We start from the raw sequence: 21545 nt of genomic DNA on the forward strand, positions 1-21545 counted from the left end.
CCTGCCTACCTGCTCCCAGACCGAAGGTTCCATATGGTACCCAGTGTCCAGCCTCAAAGAGCTATAACTGCTGAGCCTGACATGCAGTTGGGGAAGCAGTGATGGCTAAGACCCTGATCGAGCCGAAGGAAGCCTTACCGAGCCCAGCTGCATGATGGCATTGATGTAGTTCTCGTCCTTCTCCACCTTCTTCCGGAAGCGGATCGTCTGCTCCAGCTCCAGGGGGTTCACATCCTTGGGCCAGCCGCCCTCGATGTGGTTAACCCCCCGGGTCTCCATCTCAAAGCGCTCTGTGTTGGCCTAAACAGAGAGTCACAGGTGAGAAGACGCCCGGCCCTGGTGGAAGCATGTGGCCACTTCTGCAAACCAGAGTCCTGGGGCTCTCGGGTCCCCGGGCTCTGAGAACTCAGGGAGGGACTCATGAGGTACCCTTGACTGGAGCCACAACGTCTTCAGGTACCAGCAAGAAACTTTCTGGTCCTCAGAGGGTCACAGGCAGTCATGAACGTGCCAGCCTGTGGAGTTAGTAACAGCCACTTTGCAGTTGATGCCGGTGGCTGGGAGAAATCCAGTTCTGACCTGACCGCAACCCTAAAAACCCAGAGGAGCCCACCCACCCATCTGCTCTGTGAGACCCCAAAGGACAAAGTGACGAATCCTACCATTTACAGTGAGACGGGAATTGAAACATAAAAACACCTAAGAGTTTGGATTCGCTTTGCTCAATCTCTGTTGCAGCGAGGATGTTAGAGATGCAGTTTTACCCTCTTTAAACTTACCTCTCTGCCTCATTTTCAGTCCCCTCACCCTGCATCTCTTCAATTGTGATAAAACACACATGTGCTTCCCTAGTGGCTCAGACGGTAAAGAGTCCGCCTACCAACGCAGGAGACCCAGGTTCGATTCCTGGGTCAGGAAGATCCCCTGGAGAAGGGAATGGCTACCCACTCCAGTATTCTTGCCTGGAGAATTCCATGGACAGAGGAGCCTGGAGGGCCCCAGTCCATGGGGTTGCAGAGCCGGACACGACTGAGCGACTAACACTTTCACAAAATACACGTAACATCACGTGTACCATTTTGGGGCTTTCCTGGTGGCCCAGTGGCTAAGACTCCGAAGCCCCAGTGCAGGCAGGGGGCCTGGGTTCAATCCCTGGTCAGAGAACGAGATCCTGCATGCCACAACAAAGACCCGGTGCAGCCAAGTTAACACACAAACATTTTTAAAAATAAAATCTACCATTCTGACCATTAAAAAAAATGCTCAACTTAGTGGCATTAGGAACATTCACGATGTCGGGCAATCATGAGCCCTGTCTAGTTCCGGAACTTTCTCATCTCCCCAAATGGGGCCTCCACACTCACTGAGCTCTCAATCTCACTTCCTTTATAAGCCATTTCTCACAGAAGCTGGAAGTCTCAACAGGGCGGAGCCGCTGGCGTTGGAGATGCCAGTGTGGCTCGGCCTTCGTGGCTGCCCTCGTGTTTGGGGGCTGCCATGCACAGGACTGCTCTGGTCCCAGGGACATCAACGCACCCTGGGAAGCAAGAGAGTCAATGTGTTTGAACTGGAAGTTACTGGAAACACTCATAATGTGTTTTGGCCAAATCAGTGTGGTTTTCACGCCGCTGATTTAGGAACGCGACAACAGGGTTATCCCCTCCATCTAATCTTCTCCCAGCAGTTGTTGACATAATCGGGAGCTGACCACCTGCTTCAGACAGACTGGGAGAAATCTGGGATTTTGAACAGCAACACGACCCTCAGTTCTCTTATCTTAGAGGCACCTCTGACCAGAACTTTCTATGGGGCCGTTTCTCTCTCACAAGCTGGGCAGGTCCTGCAGGTGTGAACCCCTGGGCCCCTCCGATACCTCTCCCAGCTGTTACTGTGCAGTCACTCAGTTGTGTCTGACGCTCTGAAACCCTGTGGACCGCAGCACGCCAGGCCTCCCCGTCCCTCACCATCTCCCAGAGTTTGCCCAGGGCCATATTCACTGCATCGGTGATGCCGTCCAGCCGTTTTATCCTCTGACGCCCTGTTCTCCTGCCCTCAGTCTTTCCCAGCATCAGGGACTTTTCCAGTGAGTTGTCTGTTCATATCAGTTGACCAAAATACTGGAGCTTCAGCTTCAGCAACAGTCCCTCCGGTGAATATTCAGGTTTGATCTCCCTTAAGATTGACTGGTTTGATCCCCTTGCCGTCCAAGGCACTTTCAGGAGTCTTTTCCAGCACCACAGTTCAAAAGCTGCGCCTAAAACAACTCTAGCAAGAGTCTTAGAGGGGAGGCCAGAGAGAAAGAGCATCTTGATTTGCATTTGCCCGGCCCAGGGGGTGGTTGGTGCTGGGGCTTGTCCTGACCCTGGGCACCAAGCTGGGACTGGGGGCGATTCTGCCCTCACACATCCAGCATCCGCACTGGTCCACTCTAACTGGCTTCCCAGGGGGATGGAGTCACGCGGTCGCACTTACCAGCCCTGACCTGCCACCCTGCCAGACCACACCTCCACTGGCCCGGCCCTTGGCTCAGCGACCCACCTCATGTTCTGACATGCTGGTGGAACACTGGATGCCCGTGTCCACTGGGTTCCGCTCTACGAACTGCTCGGCCAGCTCGGGGTTGGGCGGGATGTCGATGTTCAGCTCTGCCTGGCGGTCGGAGAAGTTGCATTGCTTCCCAAACTCGCTGCGCTTCTTCACGTACACGTACACAATCTCCATGGTACCGGCTGTGGCAGGGACGGGGGAGGGTGTGTGGTGAGGACCCCCAGCTGGCTACCTCCTGGTCTCCAAGAGCCCCAGCACTGCGGGCGCCTCTGTGTTTCCTCTCTGGGTGTGGGGGGAAGGCTCCTAAGGGATTCGTCCAGAAGCTGAGCTGCATTTGAAAAAATAATTTCTGGAGTGATGACTACAGGCTAAGTGTGATCTTGTTTGGTTCTTACAGTTGCCCTCTAAAATGGACAAGAAGATCACCAATCCACTTTGGAGGAACCTGATATTCACAGGGACCCAGAACGCCTTGCCCAGGACCACACAGCCAACAAGGGGTGCTGCTGGTCTACCCGACTCCAAAGCTCTAACTCAACAATTGATACAGTTTTTGCTGAGCTGATATGATTATCCAGAGGCAAGGAAGAAATATTGATGGTGATTATGTTGAACTAAATTCCCTGCCACTTGCTGGACCTGACAATGATTTCACTTACTTTGTCAGAAAACATTTGTTAAAACCATGAATAGGAACTTCCTTGGTGGACCAGTGGTTAAGACTTTGCCTTCCAGTGCAGGGGGTGTGGGTTTGATCCCTGGTCGGGAAGTAATATCCCACAGGCCAACAACCCAAAACATAAAACAAGCAATGGTGTGACACATTCAATAAAGACTTTAAAAAATGGTCCACATTTAAAAAAACAACAACTGAATAGTCAAGACAGAGTGATACGCTAGCATAAGGACAGACACTTAGATCAATGGAATGGAATTGAGCGCTCAGAAATAAACCTTTATATCTATGGTCAGTTGATTTTCAATGAAGGTGCTAAGACAACGCAGTGGGGAGAGGATGGTCTTTTAAACAAATGATGTTGGCGATGCTGTACCTTCACAGGCAAAAGAATGACCCCAGGTTCCTACCTCACGCCATACGAAAAGATGACTCAAAATGGATCACGGCGGAGGATGCAGGTTCAATCTCTGATCTGAGATCCCACAGCCAAAACAAACAAACAAAAATACAGTAGTGATTCTCAACCTTGGCTACACACTTAGGAACACCTGGAGGACTCTGGAAAAAACCACGATGCTCGGGTTGAACTGCAAAGTAACTAAATCATAATCTCTCAGCATGTAGCTGAGGATGAGAACCACCGATTTAAAGTGAGGGCTCTTAATCTCAGAACCAACGTTTCTCAAATTTGGAATGTCCCTTCAAAACACAGAAATTCCCAGCCCCCTTCCTGTAAACACTGATCTACACGTCTGAGATGAGGCTTAGACATTTGTACAGTCACCCCAGATGACTATTAAGACCAGATACGTGTCTGTCCTTCCTCCCCAAACTCCAGGGCTGCAAGGAACGAGACGGGTGGGTCCAGGCTGCTGTCCCGAGATATAGGGCCAAGAGCTCTGCGGCAGCCTAGAAGCATGTGCCTGGGTGGCCTCAGGCCCTGGAACAGCGGGGACAGGGGGTGAGGGTGATGAGGGTTAACCACTAGGCCACTTTGCATCCACAGGCGTTGTTTGTTGAAGAGAGTACTACCCTCCCAACCGCCTACTTCTCAGCCCCAGAACAGCTCATCCTGCATCAGACTCATGGGGAGCAGTATTTTCCGCTCTTTCTTGTGGTTTGGAAACTTTTCTACCCAGGAAGGGTAGGAGCAATGGCTTGGAGAACAGAGGATGGGGACAGAAGCACAAAGGACAGCAGGTTGCCCTAGTGGTTTATTTTTCATGGACAAGACAGAGCCTCGTGGAAAAGGATGCACACCCAGTGAGCATCTCCCTGGCCTCCAGCACATCGCTGAACTACAACAGGGCTGCACCTGTGCCCCCCACCCCTCCACGTCCCAACCCTCGTCCCCCAAGGACTGCCAGACTCTGTAACTACAGGCTGCTCATCTCTCCCTCTGTTAAAAAGAGACAACTGCCAGGAGACAGCCAGCTCCTAGGGGACACAAGGGGTCTTAAGAGCACAAGGAAAGCCTAGGAAGACAAAAATAGCCTCTTGAGCCCAGATCATATTTTTAACAGCTTTGCTTTCCTTCTTGGTGCTTCCCAAGGCCAAGCCAGGAGCGAGAACAGAGGCATTGTTTTCTATCTGGAGGCAGACAGAGGGGACATTTAAAGGCTGGCTGGGTGATGGGAAGACAGCTCATTCAAGGACCCAAAGTGGGCTCTTTCTCACAAGCTGGTGGAGGATGAAGATGAATGGTGAGGTCAGAGCTGGTGGGGGGGTGGTCTCAGGAGATCTCGCCCCACCCTGGTGAGACAAGTCTCAAAGGCTGGGCTGCTCCAAGCAGCGCCTGAGTAAGGCTGTCTGCAAAGGGGGCTTCCAGGGGAGGCAGGAGCCGCCTCGCTGCCCTCTGGGACTTTGGGGGGAGGAGATGCCACCCGTGGGAACCTCAGCCCCACAAGCATCTCAAACACAAGACCACGTGGAATTAGAGACAGGCTGATCTGAATGCCAAATATGCAACCGCCTCCGACATCCCGGGGCAGTCAGATCAGAACCTTCACCAAACAGAAAAACAAGACTCTGCTTGTGCAATGATAACGAGCGAAGTGATTCCTGGAAAGAACCTCCTTCGGCTTCAGAGAAACGAAGAGATGAGGGACTGGTGGGAGGTGGCTGAGAAGTTCAATGTAGGAGCTTCACCGGCAGGCAAGTGGAGGGCGGCCACCTTCCCCCACCACTGGACTCCCTGGAGTTACAAAGGTGACAAGGTCTCTCCTTCTTGTCCCTGGGGCAGTCTCCAGTCTTTGTGCTGCGTCTGGCTGGACAAAGGACTGTAGGGGGAGGGACTTCCTGCCCTCTTTCTTCTGTCTATGCACCTTCTGGAACTTGCGGTCATAAGGGACTCACTCGCCTTCAAAAGTGGCTGATCTCCCTGGGAATTCCTTCCTCTGCTCCACACTGGGGTCAACCTGGGATGAGCTCCAAGAGGTGGAGGATGAAGACAGCCAGAGGTGGGAGGAGGTCCCCAGACCTGGAGGGTGATGTGGGCCTGTGTTTCCCTGCTCTGCCCACTACAGCGCTGTCCCCTTGAGCCAAGACTATGGTCTTTTCTTTCTTTTTTTTTTTTTTGATGTGGTACTAATAGTCATTGGGCTTCCTAGAGACTCAGTGGTAAAAAATCCACCTGCCAATGCAAGGGATGTGGGTTTGATCCCTGGGTGAGGAAAATTCCCTGGAGAAGGAAATGGCAACTACGGTATTCTTGCCTGGAAAATCTCATGGACAGAGGAGTCTGGCGGGCTACAGTCCATGAGGTCACAAAAGAGTCAGACACAATTTAGTGACTAAACAACAACAACAATGAATCTTCGTTAATAATGACAGTCCCTGAGAGTAATGATTCCTAATTAGAAGACTGTGGTCTTCTGTTCACTCCCGTCCCCAGTGCCTGGCACAGGGGGCCCCCTCCTCCCTCTGACACATGCTAAACGTGCAGTGTGACCCCAATCCGCCAGGATGCTCCCCTAGAGGTCTTTTCCCTACTCCTCCTCTTCTGATGAGAAAAAGTCCAGCAATGATGTAGGAGGAAGACACTGGGTCTGAAAGCTGGGAGAAGAATGTGGTTCAAGAGACTGTGATAAACTGTGAACTTGTTGCAGGAAGAAGGAACTGCGATACCCTAAGGGCATCCGGATACCCACTCCGCGTTGAGGAATAGGTGAAATGTTTGAGAGGACCCGCCCCTGCAGACGAGCTCAGTAACTCTAACGCCCTTCCCTCCATTCTAAGCAGAAGGCTCTCCTCTTCTCTCGGCTGGGCCGCCCACCACCCCAGCCCCAGGCTGTATTTTCTATCAAGGGGACCCTTTAGAAGGTCTCCCATCCCCCCACCAGGAGATGGACCGTCTGATGCGGTCCGTCATCAGGACCCGACTGGCCGCAAGGGGTGCAGGAGGCAGGGTGTCTGGAACTTGCTGGGTCCCGGGACTCCGGGAACATCGAGGGCAGCGAGGCCTGATGGGCGGGGGACCCTAGGAGCGCTGGTCCCCGGGGTCCATCATCCGGCAGAGCTAGCCCGGAAGGACGCCCCACGAGGAGTTTCTTGCGCTAGCGGTGTTTCTCACCCTCTGGGGCTCCCGTTCACTCTCCAGTCTTCTCTTCAGCCGCGGACATCCTCCCCGCGTCCGCCCCTTAACCTCGGTCGGTTCCTGCTGCCGCTGGGGAAGCCCCCGAGTCGCAGCGCTGGCTTCAGCGCTTCTCAAACGGCTCCGGAGTTTACTCGTTGCCTAGCAACCCTGGCCGGGAAGCGGGCGGGGGGGGGGCGCCCACAACCGGGGCCGCGCGGAAGGAAGGAAACCTGGAGCACGTGACCGGTTAAGCCACGTTGGAAGCGTCTCTGGTCCCTCCTAAATTAGTCAAGCGCCGGTAACGACAAACGTATGTAGGATCGCTGCCAAGGCGCTTATCCAAGTCCACAAGTATGCATTTGGCAAGATTCTCAGAAAATGCAAAATGTACTCAGTGAGCCTCGGAGTCCTGAGCCCTGGGTGAGGCTCTGTTATTGATTTGTTCATGATCCAGAAGGTCAATTCCACCCCTTCCTTCAGTTTCCTTGTCTGCTAAATGGGAACTATAACCCCAGCTTCCTCTCTGTTACCAAAGCCCCTGCACATTGAACAGCAAGCTTAAGTCTGAACCACTCCACCAGGAAGGAAACTCCTATAAGGCAGGGGCTGGGTGTTTCCGCTGCCTAGCTCCTGGTTGCTGGTGAATGAATGAATAAAATGAAATTTCTCATTAGTTAAGACAATAAGGTGAAATAATGTAAACTAAAAGAACCGGATGTGGGGCTAGAAAACATGGGTTTGAATCCCAGCCAGGTGGCTCAGATGGTAAAGAATCTGCCTACAGTGAAGGAGACTTGGGTTCGATTCCCGAGACAGGAAGATCCCCTGGAGAAGGGAATGGCAAACCACTCCAGTATTCTGGCCTGGAAAATCCCACGGACAGAGGAGTCTGGTGGGGAGTCCATGGTGTCGCAAAGAGTCGGACACGGCTGAGCGGCTTTCACTCACTCACTGGACTGTTTACCAACTGAGTGACGTTGGGCAAGTTGTTTGCCTTTCCTGACTCGTGCCTAGTCACTTGTGTGTGTGTGTGTGTTAGTCGCTTGGTCGTGTCCGACTCTGTGATCCCATGGACTGTAGCCCGCCAGGCTCCTCTGTCCGTGGAATTCTCCAGGCAAGAATATTGGGGTGGGTTGCCATGCCTAGGAGGACATGCCATGCCTTGGAGGACCGGGGGATCTTCCTGACCCAGGGATGGAACCCAAGTCGTCTGCATTGCAGGCCTATTCTTTACCGATGTCACCAGAGAAGCCCCGCTTAGTTGCTTAGTCATCTCTGGCTCTGCGACCCCATGTACGATAGCCCACCAGGCTCCTCTGTCCTTGGGATTCTCCAGGCAACAATAGTGGAGTGGGTAGCCATTCCCTTCTCCAGGGGATCTTCCCGACCCAGGATCTTCCTGACCCAGGGTCTCCTGCATTGCTGGTGGACTCTTTACTGTCTGAGCCACCAGACTCAACAATCCTCACTGGCCAAGGGAGGGGGCAGTGCCAGTACTCAGGATAACTAGGAGGACCGGCTGAGCTGACGTGGCGGTGTGCCCAGGCTGGAGCTGACCACAGAACCTGCACTGGAGGCCGGCTCTGTGCCTCCCACGGCCGGGGATCTAACCTGAGTTCAGAGATGGCTGTTGGAGATCTGGACCTGGGCGGACCACGTGTCATCCAAGAAGTGGGATTTGGGGTTGGAATGGAGCCTTGACAAATGGTTATGAGCTGCAGGGGGGGGGAAGGAGAGGGGAGATGATTCCAGATCGAAGGGGAGGGCAGTAATGTGAGCCAGGGAGAGGCAGTTGTCATGGAAGAAAGGCATTTTGGGGGGGTCCCTGCTGGGGGCCAGTGAGAGAGGAGTTTACAGAAGTCATCTGGGGATCTGAGAGGCAATGCAGGCTCCTGGCCAGCTTCTGGGGATTCTGTGAAAGGATAGGGAAAAGCAAACATCCTCCCTCAGGCTCCCTGACTTCTCCATAAATGTTTCATCACTACCTGGCCGGTGCAACAGAATTCCCCTTGAGATGGCGCTTTGCCCAACGGCACCAACCAATGGCAAGCCCATAGTGACTGTTGCCATTAGCTGCCCCCTGGACTCCCGCTGCCAGTTTCTCTGAGCCGAGGAATCCCTCAAAGTGATGGGGGCTGGGCGCAGGAGCGTATGAAAGCCCCCACTGACCCGGCTTTGTGTGGTCAGGGGCAACTCAGACACAAAGCATCCGGAAGAAGTGGACCGGCTCCACCCTGGGGCGCTGGCTGGCTGGGGCTGCGATCGCAGATGCCCTCCTCACCCCTCCCCCCGCTCTGGGACGCTGAGGCTCCCTGCACGCAGGGAGGTGAGGGGGAGTGGGTGGAGAGAAGTAGAAAAGTCGTGAGGAAAACTGCAGCCTTCCTTCCTGTATCATTGCAATGACTTATCACAGGCTTCTCACCCACCCTCACGCAGAAAGCCTGCTTGCTGCCAATCGCCAGCGGGCAGCTCCGCTCACTGGAAAAACAGGCAGCACCCATGGGCGGGCCCGTCTCAGTCACCCTGGGAAGCCAGCAATAGAGCATGTAATTAGAAGTAAGTACAAGGGTCCAATTTTAAAAAACTGCAGCGTCTTCCAGATTTCCACTCACAGCAGACCTGGCAGCTTTTAATTTTTGTTGTTAAATGACCCAGTGACTTTAATCACCATCCAGTTTCTTTATTTGGGTGTGCTGCGTCCTTATTGTGGCAGGTGGGATCTTCAGTTGCAGCATGTGGGATCTAGTTCCCTGACCTGGGATCGAACACGGGCCCCCTGCATTGGGAGCTCGGACTCCTAACCACTGGACCACCAGTGAAGCCCCAGCAACTGAAGCTCTCTGCTGAGAGCAGCCCCTAGCCCTGGACATCCCCAAGGCCAGTGAACAGTCCATTGCAATATTGTCCCGCCAGCCTCTTTATCCATTTTCATCGTGATAAAGTACACAAAAAATCTACTACCTTAACCATTTTTAACTGCTCAGTTCAGTGGTGCTGAGAACCGTCATACTGTTAGACAACCATCACCACCATCTATCTCCAGAGCTCTTTTCATTTTGCAAATCTGAAACTCTATTCCTGTTAAACAGTAAGGCCCCACTCCCTGCTCCCCGAATTCCTAACAAGCACAATTCTACTTTCTGTCTCTATGATTCCGACTACTTTAAGTACCTTGTAGAAGTGGAATCATGGGGCTTCCCAGGCAGTGCTAGTGGTAAAGAACCCACCTGCCAACGCAGGAGACGTAAGAGATGCTGGTTCAATCCCTGAGTTGGGAAGATCCCCTGGAGGAGGGCATGGTAGCCCACTCCAGTAGTCTTGCCTGGAGGATCCCATGGACAGAGGAGCCTGACGGGCTGCAGCCCATGAGGTCACAGAGAGAAAGATGAGACTGAAGTGATGAGCGGCAGCAGAAGTGGAATCAGTTTTTTTTGTTGGTAACTTATTTCATTTGGCAGAGTGTTTTCTAGGTTCATTCATGTTGCAGGTGTCAGGCCCTCCTCCCTTTTTAAGACCGTAATATTCCATTGTGGACGAGCACATTTTACTTACCCATTCATGTATTAATGGACACTACGGTTGCTTCCACTTTTTCCTATTGTAACTAACGGTACTATAAACATGGGGGTACAAATATTGAGACCATTCTTCCAACTCTTTTGGGAAGTGGAATTGCTGGATCATTCGGCAATTCTATTTACTTAATAGAATTTATTTTTAATTTTTTTGAAGAAACTCCATCTGAAGCAGCCGTACCATCCCTCATCCCAATGGCGTGCTAGGGTCCATTCCGTCAGCTACTCCAGAAGAATCAGCGTGAACGACAGCCTCAGGTGGGGAGCTGGAGTCGGCCTGCCAAGCCCTCCCAGGCTGGCTCGGACACACGAGATGCTGCAAGGACTGAAGGGCTCCGTGAGTCGCGGGAGCCCGGGCACAGACAGGAAACCCGTGGGGGTGGAGAGTTTCGGAAGAGGAGGCAGCAAGGACCTGCCGCCAAGCTAGGAGAGGTGGCCCGCCCTGTGACCCCGGCCCAAGCCCGTATCATTGCCGAGGTGCCCACCTGGGTGCCCACCTGGGTCGTGGGTTACGCTCCTGACTCTGACACGTGCTCCAACTAAGTCCTTTCTCTTTACACCTCTGGCATTTTTTTATTTACAAAATGACTTGGGACAGTGCCTCGCACTTTGGAGGTTACTCAATAAATGCCACTTGTTATCAGCAACCCTAGAAGCAATCACCTCCAAGAGGAGCTTTGGAGACTCGGGCAGAAAGGAGGCCTGATTTTGATCCTGAAGAGCAGCAAGGTGAGGCCCTGTCTCTATTTTTCTGTTGTTTTTCAACAGCCCTGTCTTTAAATCCTCAACACCGAAACCCACTCTGAACCCCTCCTCGAGTATAATCCAGCCAGTAGGTGCTATCAGCTACCTTCATCATTCCCAAAGCGGAGGAAGTTGGACACAGCATGCATTTTAGTACCAGTGGTTTATTTCTTCCCCAGGTGAGGGCGCACCTGTATTAAGCAGAGGCGTGCCCACCTGGCTCCTCCAGGAACCACGCAGGGGATTCTAGTTTAGTTTACATGCATTAAAAACAACTCTAGTGGCCAACGAGGAACGTTAAGAAGCACCACCTCGACGTTGCAGAGTCCTGTCTGCACACGACACGGCCTCATGAGGGTGGGGTCATGGTACACGTATGTACAGGGGAACGGGGGAGAGAGTCCCGGCGGCCCGGTGGTCCTGTGGTTGGGGAGGCTTGGCTGGAGCCTGAGAACCACTCTGCTGTTCAGTTTTGGCCAGAAGCGGTGCCCCGGTTCACAGCCACGCTACCCTACGCCCCTGCTTCGGTGTGGGAGGCTGTGGGCCTCCCGGGCCGTGCACTCTGGCTGGGCAGGAGGTTGGAAGCACCAAAGACGCTAACGCTGGCTCCTCAGCGGAGAGGGTGGTGGGTCATTACTTCCTCCTGGTCCCCAGGCTCCTCCTCACCCAGCAGGTACCGGTCAGGGGCGGGGACAGGATGGAGGGAGAGGTAGGGAAGATGCCCGTCTGTACATCAGGACATCCATTTTGCTAAAAGCTTTAGGACCAACTTGGAGACAGAAGCAGGGAGAGTTTATGTGGCCGTGTAGCTGGTCTCCGGGACCAGACTCTATTCACGTTCAGACTTCCCTCCTAGAGACTTTATTCTCTCAAGATGCGTCCGTCCAGGTGGGATGAACACACATCCCCACCAACCAGCATCTGGGGACAGGGTGTCTCACTGACCTCTCTTTTGGTTGACAAATTAGGTGGGAAGGATCAGCCCCACATCTGCTGTAAAAACTGGCTTGTGGGGTGAGTTTCAATTCTTTGGACAATCAAGAACCTTTAGAACACTGGCAAGAAAGAGTCGCTTTTTCAAAGTGTCTGTGAATACCTGAGACCACCCCTACTGCCATGAGCAAACTCACAGCAGAGATTCTGGAATGGAGGTGAGGTGACCAAAGGTTGCAGAGAAGAGAGGTCCATCACGGCCACCTGGAAGGCCACCAGGCTCAAGGCCCTGGAGCTCCTGGCCTCATAGGCAGAACCTGCCAAGACCTTCCCTCCGTGGCCTAGGGAGAGTCTACCCGGCCCCGGGAGGCTGAGCTGGACAGTGTCTGGTCTCATCAGGGATGTCACCTTAAAAAGCATCTCCTGCTCAGCCCGTCTGCCTTTACCTGTGGGTAGATGGTACCCATCTGAGCAGCCAGGAGGAGAGCTGACCCCGAGAATGGTTACCTGGGTTTCCGGCTGTGCCTGCAGGAGGCAGAGTCCTGGCAAGGGGACCCTGCAGCCCGACCCAGCCCCTCGTCACTGCCCTTCCCCACCTGGCGAGGCGGGGAGTCAGGGGCGAACTGAACCAGGCTCCTAGCTTAGGGACGGCCAAGCACCTGGGGGCGTTTCCGGTGTGGAGAGGGAGTCAGCGGAGGGAGAGGGATGGGCCAGCTCACGGGGCTTCTGTCTGCCCGGGAATGTCAGCCAACCCCAGGCTGACTCTCCCTGAATCTTCAGTCGCTCCCTGGCACCAGCCGGAGCCTTCTGATCCTGCAGTCTCTATATGCCTTTGGTTTCTGTTAAAGAAACACACTTGCATTTGCCTTAGTTAAAAACCAAAACGGAGCAAGGAGGCAGGAACTCCGGAAAGCGTGTTAGGCTGGAAACTCGTTCCCGTAGTGCCGCAGATGTTCGTCCGCCACGGACAGGTAGGTGGCCCGCATGCTGGGCGAGTACTGTGGGAGAGAGGGGAGGGGGCGGTCAGGACGGGCTCACACGTCGCCCGTCACACCGGACACCGTGCTCGCAGAAGCGCCAGCGCTTCTGGGGGTGCTGGGCCTGCCACGGCAGCTGGGCACCGAGTCTCAATGTCAAGGCCTCGTGGGGGTTGTTGGAGGACAGTGGGGGTGGCCTGGGCAGGCTTCGTGTCTGCTGATGCTTCCAACCCTGGGGCCATCAGGACATCTGCTTCCCAAACTCAAGCTGCACACCCGACCAGCCTCCCTAATGCACCCGGGCGCTAAGGAGCCCGCTGAGCGAGCAGGCTGACGGCACAGGCCCACTGACTCCGAGAGCCAGGTTCAAATCCCAGCCATGCACCTTACTCATCCTATGACCTTGGAGGAGGTTCTCCAATTGCTCCAGCCTCAGTCTCCCCATCTGCACAATGGACCTAAGAGGACTCAGCTCTTACATTGAAAGGATGGACTAATATAAAGCAGAAAGGTCCCTAACCCAGGGCTTCTCAAACCTGGCTGTGCATTAGAGACACTGCAGGGTGGGGCTGGGGAGGGTTCTGAAAACATCCTGATACCCAGGCCGTACCCACCAGTATTTTTTTATGAGATAAAATACATATAAAATTAAGCCTTTTGGGACTTCCCTGGGGGTCCAGTGGTTAAGAATCCACCAGCCAATAGAGGGAACAGGGGTTTGATCCCTGGTCTGGGAAGATCCCACATGCCACAGAGCAACTAAGCCTGTGCGCCCTAGCGACGGTGCTCCACAGTAAGAGAAGCCCCTGCAATGAGAGGCCCACACACCACAACGAAGAGGAGTCTGCACGCAGCACTGCAGACCCAGCGTGGCCATAAATGAATAAATAAATAAATAAATAAGCTGTTTCAAAGCGCCGCCTCTAATATTTTTATAAGTTCTTCCCAGTGCAGCCAAGTCAGAGAAACACAAAGTTTGAGTGTCTGCAGCAGATGTTAGCCAGCTATTGCTCAGAAGTTAAGGATGTGGCTTCTTACATTATCGCATCTCCCGTCAAATATATGACCTCAGAGTCTGCACATCCCACAAGCTCCAGGTGCTGTTGGTCTTCTGACTAAGGAGCAATGATCCACAGGACCCTGACTGTCCTCTGGCCCCAGGGGTTCAGGTCTGAACCACTCACACCAGAGCCGGACAAAGGCTTCCAGCTGGGCGAGGGGTGGGGGCCTGAGACTCCTTAACCCCTTAAAATTAACTGGGTCTCAATTTTGCCCTTCCAGGGACACCTAGAGGCACGTATAGTTGTTCTTCAGTTGTTAAGTCGTGTCCCACTCGTTTTGACCCCGTGGATTGCAGCACGCCAGGTTCCCTAGTCTTCACCATCTCCTGGACTTTGCTCAGATTCATGTCCATTGAGCTGGTGATGCTATCTAATCATCTCATCCTCTGCCTCTTCTTCTTTTGCCTTCAGTCTTTCCTGGGGGAAGGTTTATTCTGCCCTTGAGCCTTGCAAATAAAGTCAGTTTTCTGATTATCTCTGCTGAAGGCAGGGAGAGTGTCCTGGATCTTTCAAAACAGAAGGCAATCCGAAATTCATTTACTGTTGGCATTCCAGGGCCTTGAGTAATTCATGTGTCACAGCATCGGATTTCTCCTAATTATGTTGTACTGAGATTAATATGAAAATCAACCTGCATTCCTGGGGCCACAGCAGCTGGCGGGAGGAAGCAAGAACCCGAGAGGCTTCTTCTGGTTTACAGAGAAGCCAGCTTGGGATTTCAAAGGTGCCAACTCTGGAAGTAGGCCTGGACGGGCCGCTGCCGCTGCCTGTGGCCCCCAGGAGCGAGAGCAAGGCCCGGGTCGAGGGCGGTCTGTAAAGGGCAGCAGGGAGGCGCTCTGGGCAAAACAGCAGCAAGGCGGGGCTGGGCAAGGAGAGCCGGACGGTCGGCTCAAGCAGGACGCTGCGGACACCTGGGGTCGATCGTCCTGCGTGTGGGGGGCTGGCCTGTGCCCAGCAGCGCCCCGGCCTCCACCCGCTAGAGGCTGGGAGCAGCCAGCACCCCCTGCCAGGCGTGACGACCAAAGATGCCTTTAAGTGTAAAGTGAAAAGGTCAGCTGCTCAGTCGTGTCCGAATCTTTGGGACCCCATAGACTGTAGCCAACCAGGCTCCTCTGTCCGTGGGGTTATCCAGGCAAGAATACTGGAGTGGGTTGCCATTTCTTTCTCCAGGGGATCTTCCCCACCCAGGGATCGAACTTGGGTCTCTGACGTCTCCTGCCTTGGCAGGAGGGATCTTTGCCACCTGAGGCATGGGGGAAGCCTAAAGATGCCTTGAGACAAACTCAAGTGTCCCTGGGGGAGACCCAGTGCTCCACGGTAAGGTGGAAAGGTCACCTTCTCAGACCCCGAAGAACAGTTCCCCCCTCCCAGGGCCCATTGCACCATGCGGTACTTATTACAGCAGCTTTCTGAGTCACCCCCCTGTGGATTACCCCGTTTCCTGAAGACGGGCTGGGTACCCGGCTCTCTTTTCCGGGTCCAGCACTGTGCTTTTCACGAGGAACACTCATTGGACGCCCTGAGCTGGTTCTCAAAGCCAAGTCTATGTCCTGGGTCTCGTGTCCTTGGGGCGCCAGGGCTCCAGGTTCACCATCTGAATGGCTTCTTCCAAACTACTGGGATGGGGCGGTGAAACACCTCGCCCAGCCCAGTGAAGGCGACGGCGCCTTCCCCGACAGACACCTGGCTCAAGGATGCAGACATCCAACCTCATCTCAGACCCCCTTCTTTCTTACAAATGCCAGGCTGATTTTTGTTTGCTTTCTCTTTCTTTTTCGGCTGCACCACGCGGCATCAGGATCTTAATTCCCTCACCAGGGATCGAACCTGCACCCTCTGCAATGGGAGCTCAGAGTCTTAATCCCCGGACCTCCAGGGACGTCCTGGCCGTCTGGTTTAATGCTTATCCAATAACAAAACTGTTTCATTCTTTTCTATTTCTGTGGGAGGGATTCACTGGGTCCCCGGGAGGTTTTCTCTTTAACTGCACCCCCCTCCCCAGCAGGGTTTGTGCGTTTGCCTGGGGAGCCCAGCTTACCGTGGGCGGAGGGGACCCTCTTCCGATGAGCGGCACGTTCTCATAGCGTGGGTTCCCGCCGAACAGCGCGGCTTGGTTCCTGCGGGGTCGAGAGGGGTGAGGAGCACTCAGGGCGGGGACACAGGTGTGTGCCCGGACTTCTGCAGGAGGGTCCCGGGGGTGTGCATACGGGACATGGACATGGACCACAGACAGAGGGGAGGGAGGAGCAGGGAGCGGGTGATGGGCCAGGGGAAACGCAGCTTCTCGGGCCTTCGACCTGCCCTGCAGGCTGGAGGCAAAGGGCCTGACACCTGCAGCGGCTCTTCCTCCAGCAGGAGATGCTCTGGGTGGGGGGCCCACACTCAGGCATCCCAACTGCAGCCAGGGGCCCAGCTGGCCTCGGACGCCTTCCTCCCCCGCCCTGGCCCCCTGGACCCAAGCATGCCCTCGCCCGCAGATCCAGCTCCCCGAAGGCCAGGACAAGCAACACTGCCCCAGCCCGGAGTGTTGGGGGATGCCCCGCCATACATGTACTCTGAGACGGGGGCGTTGGAGATGGTCTGGGTGGGGTGCAGGCTGCCCTGGCTGCCCAGGCCGCTGCTGTAGCTACAGAAGCTGCGAAGCTGCCCCCGAGGTGGGTTGTGGGCGGCGATGCGCCGGGCCTGGGGGTTGAAGGGGTCGTCGTCATCGATGTCGTCATAGTCCCTGTCCCTAGGATGACACGCAGGATGCGGCCGTGACGGGTGAGGGGGTGACACCAGGCAGTGGGGTCCCGGCCCACTTTCCAATCTTTCCTCCCAGGTCGGCACCCCCCTGGCCGCAGGTGTCTCCTTGAGGTTCTCTGAAAATGTGGTCTTCAGCCCCGCCTGACACATATTACTCTGCTCCATTCCCAACTGCACACCCACCTCCTCCAGGCAGGCCACCCTGCTGACCACCTGCACATCGACCCTCCCTCCCCTGCTTCCTTTTCTGATTACTCTCGAGATACTGAAATGCTATCTCGTCTCTGCCTCCTCCATGAGACTACAGGTGCCCTGGTAACAGTGCTACAATCTGTTCCTTCTGGTATTCTGGGGGCACCCCTCCCTGCAGCAGCATCACCCCACAAAGTCCTGCAGAGGAAGCGGGGACAAGCTAAGGAGGCCAGGCTGTGGCACGATGCCCTCATCATCCTTGGCCCTGCTCTGGCCCCCTCCAACCTCCTTCTGGGGTCCTGTCTGGACTTTCAGGGACGCTGCAGCAGAAATCCAGCCAGCCTGTTGGGGCTGAATGCCGGCCCCCGACTGCCCCTCTGCATCCCAGATTATCAGTTCTCAGCTCTGCCAGAGAGCAGAGCCTCCCACCTCCTCCCCCAGGAAGCCCACCTCCTGGCACAGTGCTTCCACGCCCCCGGCCCCAGGCAGGTCATGATGGAAAAGGCCAGCGCGGCCAGGAGGGAGAAGAGGCCGAGGTACAGCAGGCCCTCGAGGCCGTCGTAGCAGATGCCGGCGAGGGCATCCAGGTAGTCCTGGAGGAGGAAGAGGGACACGCAGCTGCAGGGGGAGAGGGACACTGCCGGGGGTCCCAGCGGGTCTCTGGAAGCCCCTCTCCCCCAGCCTCCCCTCCCCAATCCCAGGCACAGTGTTCACCCACGAAGGGTCCACGTTCGCGACCCCGACACGACGGGGCGCTTCTTGGATTCTCTCTCCACGCATTTACTGAAAATACCGACTGTGTGTGTGCTGGACTCGGAACAGGACAGATGCCGAGCTTGCGGGTGGGGGAGCCAGAGGGCAGAGGGCATTTAATCTGAGGCCAGGACAGCAGGGAAGCGGAGCGAGCCTGCAGCCTCTGAGGCAAAGGGGCCAGGCTTGGCGTGTTCAGGAGGGAGGGAGGTCAGCTGAGGACACGCGAGACGGCGCCAGTTCATGCTGGACCTCGTGGGGCAGGCGAGGAGGAGCCTGAATGTAACGCAAGGTGATGGGAAGACACGGGTGGGTTTGGGGACGGAAGGCTGTGATCCAATTCGGTTTTTAGAAGGCTGCTCTGGCTGCCGTGGATGAAAGGTAAGCGGGTGGGAGAAAGTGGGGACTAGTTAGGGGGCTACAGCTGTCACCCGGGGGAGCAGGGTGGTGCCTGGACCAAAGTGGGGGCCGTGGGGGGGACAGAAGAGGATGGGGCAGGGTAGATCTGAGGGTACAGTGGCGAGCACTCGCTGAGGGATGGAGTGTGGAGGCTGGGGAGGAAGGAAGGGTACCAGGGCCATCCCGTTCTCAGCTCTCAAGTCAGGCTGCCGGGGTTGGAAACCCAAGGCCTTGACTCGATAGCTCTGGAATCTTCGTTAAGCTGCTTTATAGATAAAAAGATATATACATCTGTCTATCTATCCATCCATCTATAGTCACAGACAGATTGCTATCTATAACATTTTTCGTGAAGTATGTATTTCACTGTTTAACAGTGAGGACTAAACGATATATCAGATACACAGCGCACAGAACAAGGTGGAACACAGGGACTCAGTAAATCGCAGCCGTGATCATTATCATGACTATTCGCTCGAAATCCACGTGGGATGTGAAAGCTTGTCAACATACACCGGCTTCCTGCTTTGGAGGAGAGGAGGGGCTCATATGCACCCAGCGTGTTCCCTGCATGGATGTCTAACATTGCAGATTCCTAGAGACGACCCTGGCAATGAGAGCCGGGTGTCCACTTGCAACTCAGGAACTGGATGGGTTGACCAGATGGCTGTGGGGTCTGGGCACTGGGAACAGCCTTCCTCATATAGCTCAGGGTGCCCCGAAACAGATCCAGCTCTCCGTACCCCAACCCCCTGGGACCTTTCTCTGCATCTCCCCGTCTCAGCTACTGGAGAGAATCTAGAAGCCAGGCACTCTTCCACCCTGCTCCCCGAGTCAGGCAATCACTCTCCCAGCCTCTGCTGGCTTCTCCCTGGGACGATGTGGCCTGCTGGGGTGCCCCCTCCCCCCCGCCTGCCCCCCAGGGCCACCCCGCACCTTGTGCAGCCCCCGGCAGTCCAACAAGGCGGTCAGCTGGTGGAGGCTGGACTCGGACGAGTTCAGCAGGAGCTGGATTCCAAGCAGATCTTTCTGAAGCAGGAAGAGGCGGACATGCGGACAGACCAAGAAGGCAGAGTGAACGAGGCGGGGAGGGCTTGTGGATAAAACCGCAGACGGCAGCTTCGGGAGAGAGGCCTTTAAGGCCACAGGAAGGGGCTAGACTGCACAGGGAGGGGACGCGCTTTCCTTCCCCAGCCGGGGCCGAGGGCAGGGCCGGCCGCCTCACCTCTGCTGCGGGGAAGCGGGGCGCGGCGAACTGCAGCAGTCCCGCTACCTGGATCTGCATGGCGGTCAGCGAGCGCTGGAAGACGGTCAGGGCCTGCGCCGGGAGAGACAGCAGCCCCGCGTGAGGTTTACTCCCAGGAGCCCCCACCTGCCTGCGTCCCCTTCGGGGCCCCCTGATCGTCTGCAGCTGCAGTTACATCCCTGATCGGGGACGGCCCTTCCTGCTGGCAGGAGGTCTTCCCCTCAGCCCTCAGCCCTCCCGAGGGCCGGGCCGCTCCGTCCACCTGCTTCCTGCTACTCCAAGTGTCCTGCTGGGACAGCCTTGTCCGGGAGCTTGTGAGAAATGTAGAACCTGGGGCCCGCCCCAGCCTTAAGCACAACCTCTGCATGGACACCAGCATCCAGGGTGATGGATGGCCATGCAAGCTGACCAAGAGCCCCCTTGCAGGGGACCCCAAAGAAGCAAACAGCCAGGCACCTCCATCTTACGGTCAGTGCTGCGGCTGACCACTGGGGGGCGCTGGGGGCGGGGTGAGGGCTGGACTGGGCGGGGCATACCTGCTGGAAGGGGCTGCTAGCGCTCTGACTGCAGTACAGGTAGTATCGGGTCACCTCTGCAGAAGGGCAAAGATACTGGGGTCAGGCAGGAGTGACGCGGCGCTCATCACACGGCGCTCACAGCACACGTGGCCCGGCGCTCATCACAGGGCGCTCATCACACGGCGCTCACAGCACACGCGACCCGCGCTCATCCATGCTCTGTGGCCAGGCCCGTCCTTGAGCTCCCGAAGGAGGCAGCTTCTAAGACCCGGCCCGTGGGTTCAGCTGGACCTGAAGGACTCTGGGTGATGGGGCGGCTCTGCGCAATTACGGGGCTGAAAGGTAAGCAGGGCACAGTCTGGGGTCTCCCTGGTGGCTCAGACGGCAGAGAATCTGCCTGCAATGTGGGAAACCCGTCGGTCGGGAAGATGCCCCAGAGAAGGGAAGGGCTACCCACTCCAGTATTCCTGCCTGGAGAATCCCATGGACAGCGGAGTCTGGAGGGCTACAGGCCGCGGGGTCCCAAGGAGTCGGACATGACTGAGAGACTGACGCTTTCAGTTTTTCTTGGGGGCGCAGTCTGGCTGACCGCGGGCCTGGACCGAGCATCCCAGATGGCCCTGACAACAGCAGCCGAGATCCTTACCGGGGTGGACTTGGCCCTCTGTGACGTTCAGGATGAAGGTGTCCGGAGCCACGCAGAAGTCGCTGGTGCCCTGAGCCGGGGAGAAATGGGAGGGGTGGAGGAAAGTCACACACTCCCAGGAGCTCAGGCACGGGGACCCCGCGGCTCAGAGCTGGCTGGGCAAGAACCGTCAGCGGCCAGCTTCCCTGGGCTGGGTCCTGGCTTTGCCCCTGCCTGACTCTCTTAACTTTAGAGACAAGGGCTTAGCCTGGGTCTCAGCGTCTTCATCAATCACACAGGAGAGAGAGATGCTCTTCTCCTAATGAATCAATCCACGCAGCATACTCAGAAGAGTGACGGGCAGACAGATAGCAGGCACTCTGTGCTGCTACCTTTGATTTCTGAATGCCTCTCCTGGGAGGGACCCGGGTGAGGCAAGGGGATGCTACAGGAAGCATTTTGGAGAGTTATCTGCACCACGGCCTTGTTCTCCTGTCTCTATTTTATTCCTTGTCTTGCTGTTACCAAGTCAGCCCCCGGCTCTGGGGGAGGGGTGTCCATCTATGAAGCCTGCCCCAGTGACCCTCCTAGAAAGGGAATAAATGTGCAGGAAGCCAATGGGCCAGTGGGAAAGGCTGAAGGCAAAAGAAGAAGAGGGCGACAGAGGGTGGGACGGTTGGCTGGCATCAGTGACTCAATGGACGTGAACTTGGGCAAACTCTGGGAGATGGTGAGGGACAGGGAGGCCTGGCGTGCTGCAGGCAGTCCATGGGGCCGCAAAGAGTCGGACACGACTGAGCGACTGAACAACAAACCGATGGACACTGACCACACGCCTTCTGGGGTCCACCCACCCATCTCGCCCCCATCAACAAGCCTTCGAGGGAAGTGCCGCTCTTCTGCCCATCCTACACAGGAGGAAATGAGGCCTGGGGAACTTCAGGAACGTTCCCGGGGTCCCCCGCTGGGGAGCAGAGCAG

At 55.8% G+C, this 21545-nt stretch overlaps 2 protein-coding genes across 3 annotated transcripts in view; both read right to left on the reverse strand.

Annotated features, from left to right (window-relative positions):
- The window catches only part of DNAI2 (dynein axonemal intermediate chain 2), a 30091-nt gene extending 23137 nt beyond the window's left edge, over nt 1–6954 (reverse strand). The window contains exons 1-3 of one of the 2 annotated variants that reach the window (XM_043905636.1): nt 6798–6954; nt 2539–2729; nt 139–300 (exon numbers count right to left, since the gene is read on the reverse strand). In XM_043905636.1, coding sequence (XP_043761571.1) covers nt 139–300; nt 2539–2721 — 345 coding nt within the window. In that variant the 5' untranslated portion in view covers nt 2722–2729; nt 6798–6954. Of the gene's footprint in view, nt 1–138; nt 301–2538; nt 2733–6797 lie in introns of those variants that run through there. The other variant, XM_043905637.1, reaches the window with a different exon arrangement.
- Nucleotides 6955–11263: 4309 nt separating this feature from the next.
- Nucleotides 11264–21545, reverse strand: part of TTYH2 (tweety family member 2) — a 35145-nt gene continuing 24863 nt past the window's right edge. The window contains exons 7-14 of the mRNA XM_043905638.1: nt 20587–20656; nt 19959–20014; nt 19402–19494; nt 19113–19205; nt 17478–17620; nt 16639–16821; nt 16129–16207; nt 11264–13050 (exon numbers count right to left, since the gene is read on the reverse strand). Coding sequence (XP_043761573.1) covers nt 12970–13050; nt 16129–16207; nt 16639–16821; nt 17478–17620; nt 19113–19205; nt 19402–19494; nt 19959–20014; nt 20587–20656 — 798 coding nt within the window. The 3' untranslated portion in view covers nt 11264–12969. The remainder of the gene's footprint in view (nt 13051–16128; nt 16208–16638; nt 16822–17477; nt 17621–19112; nt 19206–19401; nt 19495–19958; nt 20015–20586; nt 20657–21545) is intronic.

This window comes from Cervus elaphus, chromosome 5, assembly GCF_910594005.1.
Source record: "Cervus elaphus chromosome 5, mCerEla1.1, whole genome shotgun sequence".
NCBI lineage: Eukaryota > Metazoa > Chordata > Mammalia > Artiodactyla > Cervidae > Cervus > Cervus elaphus.